General features: G+C 48.2%; 6 protein-coding genes across 6 annotated transcripts; 1 reads left to right on the plus strand and 5 right to left on the minus strand.

The window, feature by feature from the left end:
• Positions 1 to 1,420: 1,420 nt before the first annotated feature.
• Positions 1,421 to 1,750, minus strand: N7469_004543 (uncharacterized protein; the record flags this gene model as incomplete). The annotated part of the gene is made up of 2 exons (XM_056643463.1): positions 1,421 to 1,524; positions 1,663 to 1,750. 2 exons carry the CDS (start codon positions 1,748 to 1,750, stop codon positions 1,421 to 1,423), a joined length of 192 nt encoding a protein of 63 aa, XP_056502875.1.
• A 1,253-nt stretch (positions 1,751 to 3,003) lies between these two features.
• Positions 3,004 to 6,096, minus strand: N7469_004544 (ATP-dependent helicase; the record flags this gene model as incomplete). The annotated part of the gene is made up of 2 exons (XM_056643464.1): positions 3,004 to 5,655; positions 5,728 to 6,096. 2 exons carry the CDS (start codon positions 6,094 to 6,096, stop codon positions 3,004 to 3,006), a joined length of 3,021 nt encoding a protein of 1,006 aa, XP_056502876.1.
• Positions 6,097 to 6,647: 551 nt separating this feature from the next.
• Positions 6,648 to 7,601, minus strand: N7469_004545 (acetamidase/formamidase family protein; the record flags this gene model as incomplete). The annotated part of the gene is made up of 1 exon (XM_056643465.1): positions 6,648 to 7,601. The coding sequence occupies one exon, from the start codon at positions 7,599 to 7,601 to the stop codon at positions 6,648 to 6,650; it is 954 nt and encodes a 317-aa protein (XP_056502877.1).
• Positions 7,602 to 9,086: 1,485 nt separating this feature from the next.
• Positions 9,087 to 10,336, minus strand: N7469_004546 (PP2C family serine/threonine-protein phosphatase; the record flags this gene model as incomplete). The annotated part of the gene is made up of 5 exons (XM_056643466.1): positions 9,087 to 9,472; positions 9,559 to 9,661; positions 9,730 to 10,024; positions 10,090 to 10,199; positions 10,271 to 10,336. The coding sequence occupies 5 exons, from the start codon at positions 10,334 to 10,336 to the stop codon at positions 9,087 to 9,089; spliced, it is 960 nt and encodes a 319-aa protein (XP_056502878.1).
• A 618-nt stretch (positions 10,337 to 10,954) lies between these two features.
• Positions 10,955 to 12,001, plus strand: N7469_004547 (cytochrome b5-like heme/steroid binding domain-containing protein; the record flags this gene model as incomplete). The annotated part of the gene is made up of 1 exon (XM_056643467.1): positions 10,955 to 12,001. One exon carries the CDS (start codon positions 10,955 to 10,957, stop codon positions 11,999 to 12,001), a length of 1,047 nt encoding a protein of 348 aa, XP_056502879.1.
• Positions 12,002 to 12,265: 264 nt separating this feature from the next.
• fkbp3 (peptidylprolyl isomerase family protein FPR2) lies at positions 12,266 to 12,804 on the minus strand (the record flags this gene model as incomplete). The annotated part of the gene is made up of 2 exons (XM_056643468.1): positions 12,266 to 12,434; positions 12,578 to 12,804. The coding sequence occupies 2 exons, from the start codon at positions 12,802 to 12,804 to the stop codon at positions 12,266 to 12,268; spliced, it is 396 nt and encodes a 131-aa protein (XP_056502880.1).
• Positions 12,805 to 13,193: the final 389 nt, after the last annotated feature.

The following is a 13,193-nucleotide window of genomic DNA, read 5'->3' on the forward strand; positions in this document are numbered from 1 at the left end:
ATTTGCAGATATAATTCACTCGTTCCACATACTGTCTGTATCGTGTGTATAAATTATATCGAATGTTGTTGTGGATCTCCTCCAACCATGGATCACCAGATCTAACCCGCAATGGCAACCAATCATCACACCGCTCATTCAGGAACCAAACTTGATGAAGCGGAGAATCTGTGGATCAACTCAACTTTGTCTGAAGGACTATAGAATGGTAAACAATTGCAGAGTACAGAGTGGAAAGAAATGAAATTGACTCAAAACATTGAGTATTGAATTAAATTCATGTGAGTATCCAATTTGGACCAAGAAATATTCCAGAATAATAAGTTATCGCTCATTTGCAGAATTCCAAACCCTAGCAACCCACGCTATGCATTGTAAAAAAAATGTGACAGGTAAAAACAAAAGTAAGAAGTCAGAGATAAAGAACAGATAAAGGACGGGACTGGTGAGGGTGCCTCTAGCAGTAGGAGAGCACCCGAGCGCGTACCCCGCAGAATCACGCATCCTGCGAGGTATATGCGCTGAAAAGTAATATGACACGTGTAAGCCTTTCCGAGGTCGAGCAGACCGACTTGGGAAGAAGGAGAGAAGCAGTGGGTAGGGAAGAAGGCGAGGAAGAGGGTATGGTCGGAATCCGGACGAGAAGAGTCATCTCGAAATGGACAAGGTAAAAGTGGGGAGAGTTGAGAGGTTCAAGGAGTGAGCAAGTCGGGGAATGTGGTCGAAGATGGAGGAGGGCACAGAAAGAAACAAAGAAAAAGCAAAGAGTATAGAAAACGCCATCCAAACTCCGCAGAATAATGATACAAGGGTGCACAAGAGAAGCGAGGGGAATTGGAAGGGTGGATCCTTTCCTGTTGCTTTTCCCCAGCCCAAAAATCCGGGGCAAATATTCCAGCAAGTCAGTCGAGTAAGAGAGAGAGAGAGAGAGAGAGAGAGAGAGAGAGAGAGAAAGGGCAAAGACTGCCCCAGAGCAAACAGTTGAGTTGGCAATGGCAAATAATTGCCCCCGTCTGGCGCGCCTCCCCCCTTTCAGTCCCAAAATAGGGAGTTACAGGGTCCAGACCATCAATTGATGGGATCTGAGGGTCAGGGGGTGATCGATGATCGCGGTTGAAGCGGTGACGAAAGGACCCATCCCTTCTTAGTCTCGAATTGGGGATTACCCAATTCAAGCGAGATTAAGAATCGGAAAAGGGGGCAATGGGGTCAATTTGCTTGAAGGTAGACGACAGATTATTGTCCGATTGTAGCTGTTGGTAGTTGTCGAGTTTCATTCTTCCTTTCTCCTTTGCGGTGTGGTCGTTTGTCTTTTGCCAGCCGCGCGGGTAAAATTGAAGATTGGCAAACATCTGCCAAAAAAGTTGTATCTCTCTCGGACTTTCTTTGCTGGGAATTTGCGCCTCGGATGGAAATAAGACTATTTCCAGCGTTGTTTGTCCCAGTCGGATGGCCTTGTCTCGTCGTAGATTCGGCCACCTTTGTTGTGTACGACAACCATGGGCTTGCGAACTGGATTGGCGGCTGGAAGGGCGCATCTGCATTAGCCGGGCTCAATCTGGAGATCGGGAACAGGGGTATGTTCCTCCGCCGAGATTGAATGGGGAAGAACTGTAGGGTGTCTGTTCCCAGTACTCCGTACTTCGTATTGGATCGACATACCTCGGACCTCTGTTGCGATGACTTGATCGCTACTACTAGCCCCGCTGGCTAGGGTAGAATTTGAATCGTTGTTGACTTTGTGTGGCATGGTGGCAGAGAAGGGAGGGAAAAATTAATATTGTAAAGTAAAGAGAAGAGGAAGAAGGCGCGCGAGAAACAGATGAAGCTTTGAGACCGAAAGCTGAGCTGAGGCTGAGCTGTATAATGGGCTGATCGGTCTCGAAGGGCAAACAGTGTTGAACTGCGCGCAACGAGATCTATAAATATGGAATTGAAAAAGAAGAATGTATAGCACAAGATAGAAAGAAAGGCGAATGGTGTGATGGATTAGAGATTATATAGTGTGGTTCGGTTGCGGAGGAAGACAAGAAGAAGCAGCGAGCATTTTGTATACCCCAGGCCATTCCCTGATCTACGACTCTGGGGAACCGTATCGTCGCCAGGGAGCTTCGACTTCCACGGGAATGGATCGCCCCCCTGACGCAGGTTGTGCCTGGTATTACGGTCTCTCGCCTGAATGATTGGCCTCAATCCCCAGTAAAAAGTAGGGCAGCCAGTCAGCGCGTCGCGGGTCATACGCGGTGGACTCGTCGTACGCGGTGGACCCAATAATGATGAGTCAGCCATTCCTCTCTCCAAGAATAGCCCATCAGATCGAATGATGAGTGGTGACTGGCGAAGGGTAAATGGCGCCAGGGCCCTAGCAGGGAGACGAGGATTCCTTAACCTCACCGCTGAGGAAGTGAGCCGTGCAGGGGGTTGCTCAATCGGTTGCGCGGCAATATGACGGTGATGTCAATGAACCAGGGGCATCGTCGTGATGTCGGTGAAGCTTCCCTTCTTCCTGGTCCACTCTGGTCCAGAATCCCCTGGCTGAATGATTGGGATCCATCCTGATCCATCTTTGGGTTGATCATTTGCGGTTATAGCGTGGCCTCACCAATCGTTGCTCCCGTGGGCCCTTGGTCGATCATTTATTCCGCCTGTGAACACTTGTATTGAAGCTTCCTGCAGTTGTACATCCCATTTGTCCCAAAAAGTATACAGTACTGTAGCTAATCATGCATTTTAGACTGCAATGCCTGGTAAAAACGCAACGCTGCGTCACTCCCGCCTCCAGACCGTTTCCTCAGCGGAGCCATTGTGCCATTGCTTAGGCTTGGGCACAAAAGACATCACGGGAAAAGGATAGGTCACTTTTCTCATTCTCCCTGGCAACCGCAATCTTTCCCACTGGAATGACAATGAGGCTGCAAGATGTGTAACAGTGCACGGGAGTACGGAATATCGCGCGCCGCTGGGAAACAAATGGGACAAACTTCTAAAGATTCTAGACCCGCTTCAATGTTGTACTTGGCCACCGCCCTCCCGTTTCATCCGCTCCTCCCATCCATTCATACTCCGCCGAATTCCAAGCGTCCGTCGCGCCGGCGCCGAGGCTTGTTGGCGGACCATTGACATTGTCGTGGTATGAAACGTCATCGATTGAATGCCCTGGCCATTCTGCCTACTTTGGGCGTCCTGACGATTCGCGGTGGAGATCTCCTGTTTCACCTCACCTGACCTGGACCCTGTCTCCGCTGCGTTGTCTCCATTGGATTGTTGTCGTTGTACTTGCATCCTGCCCGGCTTCATCATGGGCCGTGAGGGAGTTGCCAGCCACGTATAATTGTTGGGCTCAGCTGGTTCTAGTGCTGGTCGTGTCGGATGAAGCGGCCGCGGCTGAAGGCGATGGGAAGATAGAGTGGACGGAACGAAATTGGAACCTTGACGGTTATTTTGAGGTCTCATGTGCCCCGTTTGCATTGGCTGAAGCGGTGGACGAGTGCTTTGGGCAGGCTCCTTCTTCTGGGAGAATCCTGGACCGCCGAAGAAGTTTGAAATGCTCGCCTGAGTAAGCCCGTCTTTGGTAGTAGCGGTGCCCTTTGGTTTGTTTGCAGGGACTGGGTCTTTGGCACCACTTGATACGTTTTGCTTAGTAGTCTCTTGTTCGACTGTTGAACTCGCAGCATAGTCTCGAGCAGACAAGAATCCTGATGACATAGTAGTTGGCGCGATGAAGCTCGACGGGTTATTCATATTGTAGATATTCGCCGACATGAACGTCGTTGATGTAGATCCATTGCCATCGGCCCGTCGTCGTTTGGGATTTGGTCCTTCAGTCGAGTCGTCACCTTTGTCCCATTGACTATCCAGATCCCGCCTCTCCTCTCCTTCAGCAGTCCACTTATCGTCTAGCGTTGATGGCAGTGTGTCCAGTGCCTTGTACATGTCCTCGGGCGATGGCCGCGGCCGCCGCAGGATATCAGCGATTTGATATACCACTTTTTCTTGCAAACTAGGTCCTTTGGGACGAAATCGGGTAGTTGTGACTTTCGGTGGCAGGAATGGCGTCAGCGTGGTGGATGAGTCTTCTCCTTCTCCAATTCGTTGCTGGCGCAGAGGGAGACTGAGGTACAACAAAGCCTGAGCTCGTGTCATTGCGACATAGAGAAGACGTCTTTCTTCATCAATCACTTCTGCTCGCGAGTGTGGAATACTCCCATTGTATACAGCGGGTATAAACACAACGGGCCACTCGAGACCTTTTGCTGCGTGTATAGTCGATATTGTGACTGTTTCCAGCGCTTGATCGCCCTCTTTACCCTCATTTTGTGTTATAGCTTCTGTAGAAAGTGCAACGTTTGCCAAAAATCGGGACAATGCCTCCTCGCCAGAGTGTACCTCCGACTGCTCAAGACCTTCGATTTCAGGCAAATCATTCTCCTTGTCCGCTTCCTCGCCTGAAAGGGCTGTTTCATTGGCTTGGCCCATTAACTCTCTAACATTCGCCCAGCGGCCATCCTCATCAAGAGGATAGGTTCTGATCAGATACTCCTGGAATGAGAGGCTTTCCGTAATGTATTCGAGGAGCACACGAGGTGCAGAAGCGTCTTGACAGTCCTGCAATTTTTGCTTTGAAGCATCAATCAATCTTATAAGTGAACAGAGACCTAACTCGGCCGCCTTTTGTAGTTTCTTCTCTGTCGATCGACGACCCTGGATAACATCCTTGATAAAGACCCACAAAGGAATCTGTGCCTTTTCAGCACCACTCGTCAACTGTCTTATCGTTTCATCGCCAACTCTGCGCGGCGGGACATTGATGATACCGAGCAAGGCGTCTGTGTGACCTGTATTGCTGACCACCCGTAGATAATTGAGGAGCGTCTTGACTTCGGTACGATCGAAGAACTTCCGTCCTCCCACCATTTTGTAGGGAATACCTGCTCGACCAAATGCCGTCTCGATACGCGTGGACAGTGAAGCGGACCGGAGCAAGACCGCAATATCAGACATCCTCACAAGACCACCTGTCATCGTGACACATCGTTTAATTTCGAGCACCATCCATAGAGCCTCCGCATTTGCATTGGGAAGTTTCCTGAGAACAGGAAGAGTGCCATACGAATGAGTAGGTTGTAGCTTTTTGTCAGGACGTGTGGTATCCTGTTCAATCACTTCCTGTGCGGAATTGAGAATGGATGCCGAAGAGCGATAATTTGACTCGAGAAAAATAGTCGAGGTGTTAGTGTATCGCCGCTGCATACGTCTGAGATTTTGGATCTCGGCCGATCTAAAGCCATAGATACTTTGATCGGGATCTCCGACAATGGTGATGCGTCGATTCTTTGCGGCAAAAAGATTCATCAACTCATACTGTATGATGTTCGTGTCTTGAAACTCATCCACTAAGACCGCTTGCACGTTGGATACACACTCTGGATGGGCTCTTAGAAGGTCACCACATCGCAGGAGTAGATCGTCATAGTCGAGAAGGTTTGAAGCACTCAGTGCAGCGTCATAAGCACGATATATATCCACTAGTTCCATTTCATCTGCCTTGACTTGATCTGCCAATGCATCAGGAGTGAGCCCATGGGCTTTATGTCGTGAGATACGTGCTTGAGCTGTCTTGATCTCCATGGCCGAATTCAGACGTTTGATAATTCTCTGGTGTATCGTTAATAATAGACCTGGATTAATTTTTTTTTTTTTTAAAAAAAAAAAACATGTTCAGCTCACCCGAAGGATGCCTCGACTATCATCGGAATCCGCAATGCCAAATCCCTTGGGCAGGCCGATTTTGTAGCCATACTTGCACAAGTAGCGTCGACAGATTGAATGGAAAGTCCCCAAGATAAGACGCGATTCCGCTTTTTCACCAATGAGTTTTGCAAGGCGCTCGCGCATTTCACGGCTTGCTTTTATTGTAAAAGTACAACAAATCACATCTTGTGGTAAGTATCCATGATGTGAAAGCAGGTACGCGACGCGAGCAGTTAAAGTCTTGGTTTTCCCGGATCCTGGTGGTGCGAGCACCTGAAGAATAGGTGCGCTTGATGTGACTGCTTCATGCTGAGCATGATTTAGGCCATCGAGAATGGGATCCATGACATTTCGAGAAGTCCTGGAATCCCTGGTTGATTCCGGATGGATTTGCCAAGCAAACGACGCGATGGAACGCGGTGTCATGTGACATCTACGTATATGTATGGCCTGCAAGGTGGACTGCAGATAATGTAGTTGTATTTGAAATAAAATGCTGGTCAGATTTCAAATAAGTCATAATAAGCATATTCATTCTATAAAAATATCCACGATCATGGAAGCCTTCCACAAAGCCTTGAGGCTTTGAGACTACAGAATTGTCGAAGCTACATTCTGCTGGATATAACACTGAATCTTGCATGAACATAGCATAGTAGAAACTTGATTGAATCCAAAACCTGAGAAACTATTTATCTTCATTGAATAGTATATAGTAATAAGTATTTGCCATGATAAACCGAACACTCTGGGCCACACTGCCTCTATGCAAAACAAATGAAAGCAAGACATATGAAAGGGCTAATAATCGAGTAATAATGTATGTACAAGAGGTGATCAAATCATTCAATCACCAGGGTATCATGCCAACATCAACACAGTATATGGAAATGAGCTTAGCTGAAAATTCCCAGTGGAAGGCTAGCTGCAACTTCGAAATTGGGCACGTTGACCACTTCGGCAATCTGAAGGTCTGCGGCAACACTGGCTAGAATGTATGCCTCGCTTCGAGTAAGCCCCTTGGTCGACATCAACCATTGAATGAGGCTGCGGGTAGCGCTCTTTGCGGCTTGGAACAAGTCAGGTGAAACACCGAGAGCGCCGTAGGTACCGAGATCGGGGAGAGGGTTAGGTATTTGGGATCGAGGAGGAGTCTGGTACTGAGGAGCGGTGACCCAGGGCTGATTCTTGCAGAGCTCGAAACGAAGGGTAGCCTTGATGGGGGTCTCGATGGCGGTACCACAAACTTCACCGTGGCCCTGAGCAGCGTGACCATCACCACAGCTGAACAAAGCACCGGCAGTCTGGACAGGAAGGTAGACGGTTGAGCCGACGCTCAGTTCGCGGCAATCCATGTTGCCACCTGCGTGGGTGGGAGGTACAGTGGACAATTCGGAATCATCAGCTGGAGCAAGTCCCATGCATCCGAGAAAAGGACGAAGAGGAATACGCATGTCCTTGAATTGAGCATAGCCCCTTTCGCGGTCAAGGGACCAGATCTTGATCTCAGGCTCCGGGTAGTCCTCCGCAAGTAAACCAAAGCCGGGGATGATGGCAGACCAACCCCAGTCCGCAACTTCAAGGTTCAATACGTCGACTTTGAGCACATCACCAGGCTGAGCGTCCTGCACATAGATAGGACCGAAAACAGGGTTGGCAATTCCGAGATCGAGGGTTTTGATGGCCGAGGCGTCTGAAGTTGGCGTAAGTTGACCATTGCTGCTATCGATGGCGTCAAAGCTGACGGTCTGACCGGATGAGACGGTCAACTTGGGCTCAATTTTCCGAGACCATTTAACATGACCACAACCATGTCCAACGTGGAAATTCTTCCATTCAGGAGAAGCCATAGCGGATGTATGAGTATGAGTTTGAGTCTTTGTAGAACTCATTGGTGATTATACTGTCACAATAACAGTAAAGCTTTTTCTTCTTCTAGATTTCCTTTTTTCAAAAAAAAAAAGAAGAGAATTAAATACTGTCCAGAGATGCTATGGAATTCGAGTCAAAAAGAAAGAAAGAAAAAAGATCACAACTATGAAACACAAGCGAAGAGGGCCAGGCCAGAGAATTTGAAGGTCTCTGGGATCCTCCTCAAGATGTACCGTTAGGGAAGGTGGTTAGTGCCGGATCTTACTCATATGCTTGTTTGCGCGAGAACTCCACTCTGAGAACCCGATTTCTCTGGCCTGCCTAAACGGGGGGGTTGGAGAAGACTTGACAGATTGTGTTATAGGATTGGATGATATGGAACAACCCCTGGGAACTTTTGATCAATCGGCATCGTCCAGCACAGACAAGATTTTAAAGCAAAGCCAGTCAAAAAGTTCCATTGAAAAGAGGCCGGGGAGGAAGACGAGAGGGGGGGTAAAAGTGGCGGGCCACGCCGACGGAAGCGACCTTTTTATCCGCCTACTATATTTGGTTTTGTAGTGGAACAATATAAGAACTTTAGTTCGTTAAGAGTTTCTGGAATTATTATTATTATTATTATTATTATTATTTTCAATTTTATTTTATCGTCTATCTACGATTAACTACCTACAGTATCGAAAGTGGATGATAACGATGATGAAATTGGAGTTTGTTGGAGTTACACTACAATTTGGGGTCACGAAACTTCACTAGTTACACTGTAGTATAGAGAGACTCCGTATATTCCGGGCTTCTGGATTGCCCTATTGGTATGGTAGCATTCAAAGACTACATGCCTTATGTACTAGTACAGCTGATACTCCGCCCAGAGAACCAGCTCGTTGATGATTCCCATTTAGTGCACCCCCCCCCCTTTAGGGCACTCTAGAGCACTCTAGAAGGAATGGATAAGATCCAATCACTCGGGATGTCCGAGCGACCTCCCTTTTGAGGACACGAAGAACGGAGCACTGTAGATAATACGAATGAAAGCACGCCACCACGATCGAGATTGAGATTCCTCTAGGGGTAAGCTGGCCGATATAAACCACTGGTTTCCACTGGACGGGACAGTCCAAGTGGATAGAGCTAAACGCTATGATTCAATCCTATTCGTCTAATTCGACCTTGTATAAACTTGTGCGCAACAGAAATCCAGAAAATTCTGCTGCCGGGCCCGATCCGCCACCAAAACCACCTTCTTATTCCAGTAATGTGGATATCATCATCAGTTATGACTGGTTGATAGAGTGCTGCATAACACATCTTCAAAAAAAAAAGTGGACCAAACCCCTCCAGTGGGAACTTTTCCTTTCTGTTGTACAGTACAGTACTACAGCACTACTAATGTTGTTATTGTGTTGTATATGTTTTGTTTTTTATGTTCTTCCTATACTTCTTCTATGTAAGAAGAGTCTCAATCAACTGGACTGTCCATCTAGAAATGCCACAATACAGGTGGCATTATCACTATGTGGAAGAACAGCATTATTGGTGGCAACATCTCGTGCAATATCACCCGCTCGCATCCCCCGCATTGCCAACTTCATCACATGTTGAACTAGAGCCCCATCATCGGTATTGTTACTGACCCCATCCGAGATAATCGCCAATAAATATCGCCGATCGGGTTTCAATGTTCGTCGAGATGTATATGGATCATTGGACACATAATCTCCATGAGTAGGCTTGGATGATGCTGATACCATACGTCGGTCGCGGGGCGTCGAGTCACTATCACTTTCTACAGTATTGACCGGGCTCTTGTACTGTAGGTCGCCAAGTGTGCGGGACATGTTCAGGGATCCTGTGCAGTAGTTCATTTCGAATTAGCTGCCGTTAGCCCCAGTCACCCCCAAATTGATACTCATATGCAGGCATATCATTTCTTACCGACTCGCGGGACACCGCTTCGCGTTTCAACGCTTCCGCCAGCCTCGTGAATCCGGGCTTTTTCACTAGGTGTCTCGGGCTTATGTGCCTCAGTAAGTCGTCGCTGACCCCATGCGTTAGTTTATCTTTTCGGCTTTGCTATCACAAAGGAAAAGAAGTGTAATTGCCTACAATATGATACGGACACTCTGTCTTGGGGTCCCGCTCAGCCAAGATTACATGCGAATCACCCAGATTAGACACTACCAGCTCCCCCACAGTAAGGTTAATGAAGCAGATCGCCGCGGTCGACCCAGACATTGCAGGTTCCACGCTGTCGTGCTTGAAACTTTCCAGCAAGAGACCATCCTCGTCGGCGAGAACCGCCTTCATGGCCCCGGCGTAGTCACCTCGCTCGAATTCAGGCCGTTGTGCAAGGAGGCGGTGCAGTCGCTTGCTGGCGTGTTCTGCAACCAGTCCGGAACCACTGCAGTGTCCGATTAGGAAGGTGTTTATGCCAATACGAATGAGAATGGAAGGTCTCTATCTCACTGTCCATCGTACAAGGCGAAGAATGCCAGCTTATCTTGCGTTTCGGCGGGGAAGTTTTCCGGACGGATCACTGTATAGAAATCCTCTTGATATTCTCGACTTCCTTGTGCCTGTTGTCGTTAGTGCTTGTAGATTGACAGGGATCTTTCGCCTTCGTTTTCGCATATGAAGGGACCCATACTTGGCCACCTCCCACATCAAAGAGCGTCACGGCATCAGGGGTAGACATGAGCGTGCTTTGGAACATCTAGTTCCTTAATGCACGGTGTGCAAGAACCGTACCGGAATTAGTCTTGCTGATCAATGAAGACTACTGGGGATTCTCCTTTTTCAGCTGTAGGTCGAAATCGCCGGTCGTGATGGAAGGTTGACATCATGCTATTTGCCATGCCTGGATTTAAGAAGGTAATTTTGAGATTGAGCACATTGTTACTGACCTATGGACTGAGATGGTTTGAATAGATATTATGTGTTACATAGCTTGGATTGTTCGAAAAGACTTGTCTACCAAATACCTTTGTTGATAGTTCCACAATATTAGCCGAACCAACTCTACATATGTACACTAGAACGTTGGCAATGCTAGTATTTTAGAGCTTTCTTGTGAGTGTATGTGGAACGTAAAACGATGATGACTATCACTGTTATCTTCATGATCCTAATCGCGAAAATAATACTATGAATTGACATGAGATCACAAATCCGTTGTATACTTCTGCAATGTACTTCTCGGCGATCTCTATAGCGCACAGACCATCCGATTCCAGCGAATCTGCAGAGGCGCGATGACAATCTATCATCTTGAACACTCGACTCCACTACTACATCCTCCACGTTCTTCAAGTCCGACACGGACCGACTAGGAATGGGGTCTCTTTTTGCTGCAGCCGGTTCCATATTCTCTCGTTATACCGGCGCCTCTGCTGCCAAGTCTTCAACCCCGCCGGACTCAAACTCCGAGGCCAACTCCGCAACGGCCGTCAGTGACCATGCATCAGCGAGTCGTGACTCAAATTCCTCGACCTCACCCGCTATAGAACCAGAGGAGGAAACAACTCCGAAGGCATCGGCATCGAATGCGCCTCCTCCTGTGCTTGCAATTCCAACCCTAAGCCTGGACGAGGGCTCCATCAGCAATGAGACTTCTAGTAACCCAACACCATCAGTCCTAACCTCCGGCGGGTTGTCGCAAAAAACTACATCTGCGGAGAGTCACAATGAATCCGAAACAACGAAACCTCAGCAACCGCTCATGCCTCCTCCGCCGGTACCTCAAACCAAGCAACAACCCTCCACAACATCTAGCACAAATAAATCTTCCCTGATGCCTCCACCCTCAGTCCCCCGCCTTCAACCAACCGGCACAGAACCTAAGAACCAACTCCAACCGCCTCGACTCAATGCCGGTAGTTCCCTTCGCCCACCTCCCTCCGCAGCAGCAGGTCTGCGCGCCCCACCAACCAACAGCGGAAGCCGTCTCAGCAGCAGTACTCTTGCCCCGGTACCAGTCAAGAAATCAACCACCTCGCGCAAAGTCGTCCTCGAACCCGGTTACTCGCCATTAGACTGGGCGGCACTCGCCGCCAACCCAAAGAATCAACTCCGAGGCGCCAACATGCCGCCTGGGTACCTGCGCGTTACACCGTCGATGCTCAAGATGCAAAATGGACGCAAGAATCGCGATGCGTGGACGTCGTATCAGGGGAAAGTTTATAATATCCAGCCCTACGTTCCATATCACCCTGGTGGAAAGGGTGAACTTCTCCGTGGCGCGGGTAAGGATTCTGCGAAGTTGTTCCAGGAAATCCACCCGTGGGTTAACTGGGATGGAATTCTAAGCGAGTGCCTTGTTGGAATTTTGGTATCTGAGAATGATGCCCAGGCAGATGAGGCGCTTGATGCCATGGACTAGGATTTGCTAATCCTTCGGCATTCATGATACGACTTTGGCCAGGGTGCGACCTGCATATATATACACCAACTGCCCCGCGTTTATACTACTAGATGAGATACCCTTCCTATCAATGAATAGCATGGCATATAGAAATTGACTGCAGCAATTTATAAAGAGACTGAAATTTTTCAGGGTATATCTATATAACATATTTATCCCACAGTCATCTATCCACGGGACGTTGTACATCGCAAGGTTCAAGGTAATGGCTAGATATAAGGATCAAAGCTCGTCCTTGTCAACACCGTCGATGCCAACCAGCTCAGTCTCGAAAACGAGGGTTGCACCACCGGGAATAGGACCGACGCCACGGTCACCGTAGCCGTACTCAGGAGGGATGGTTAGTGTGCGCTTCTCGCCGATACACATGTCGAGAAGGCCCTGGTCCCATCTGATGAAGCAAACCGTTAGCTTTGATCCTTTTTCATAGCAAACATGCACCAGAGGGTACTTCAAGAGCAGTACTTTGCTGCTCCAGCGAGCAACAGTGTAACTGTTTGAAATACCCATTCTCCCCTAATGATAACGACTTACCCCTTGATAACACGGCCGGTACCAAGCTTGAAAGTCAAGGGTGAATTACGGCTGTAGCTCGAGTCGAATTGTTTCCCAGTATCCTGGAGTTTACCGCTGTAGTGCATGGAGACACCGTCGCCATTTTTTGTCTTGCGAGTGCACTCGACCTTGTGGGTTGTTTCGATACCCAGCTCAGCGGCACAGGCGAGGGAGGCGAGGGCGAGAACAATGCTGGTGAGACGCATTATGTCGTTTAGTATCGAGGGATGATGGGAGGAATTGAGGGGTTGTTGAAAGGAGATGAAGAGCGGAGGGGATGGGGGAGACCACGTCGAGAGCTGTAGTGGTGGGTCTGGAGTGGGGCCGCCAAGTACATAGAAGTGTATGTAAAAGAGCGGATTTTGGGTAGGACGGATTCTTGATGTCGTTGTGGAATTATCAGATGCTAGAATTACCAGATATACAGACAAGGGGATGGTATTTGACCTCATATGTGAGTTTGACAAAAGAAGGAGTATCCAGTGGAAATTGAGTCCATTGAAATCTCGAAACATTTAGCCGATCAATTTTATATATAGTTTTGGAATTACATGTGATGAAATGAATTTTAAAAGTCAGTTATCGAACAGTCAAA

The sequence above is a fragment of the Penicillium citrinum genome, assembly GCF_028827155.1.
Source record: "Penicillium citrinum strain IBT 23319 chromosome Unknown utg000003l:1.0-4596430.0:1.0-4598250.0, whole genome shotgun sequence".
NCBI classification, from domain to species: Eukaryota; Fungi; Ascomycota; class Eurotiomycetes; order Eurotiales; family Aspergillaceae; genus Penicillium; species Penicillium citrinum.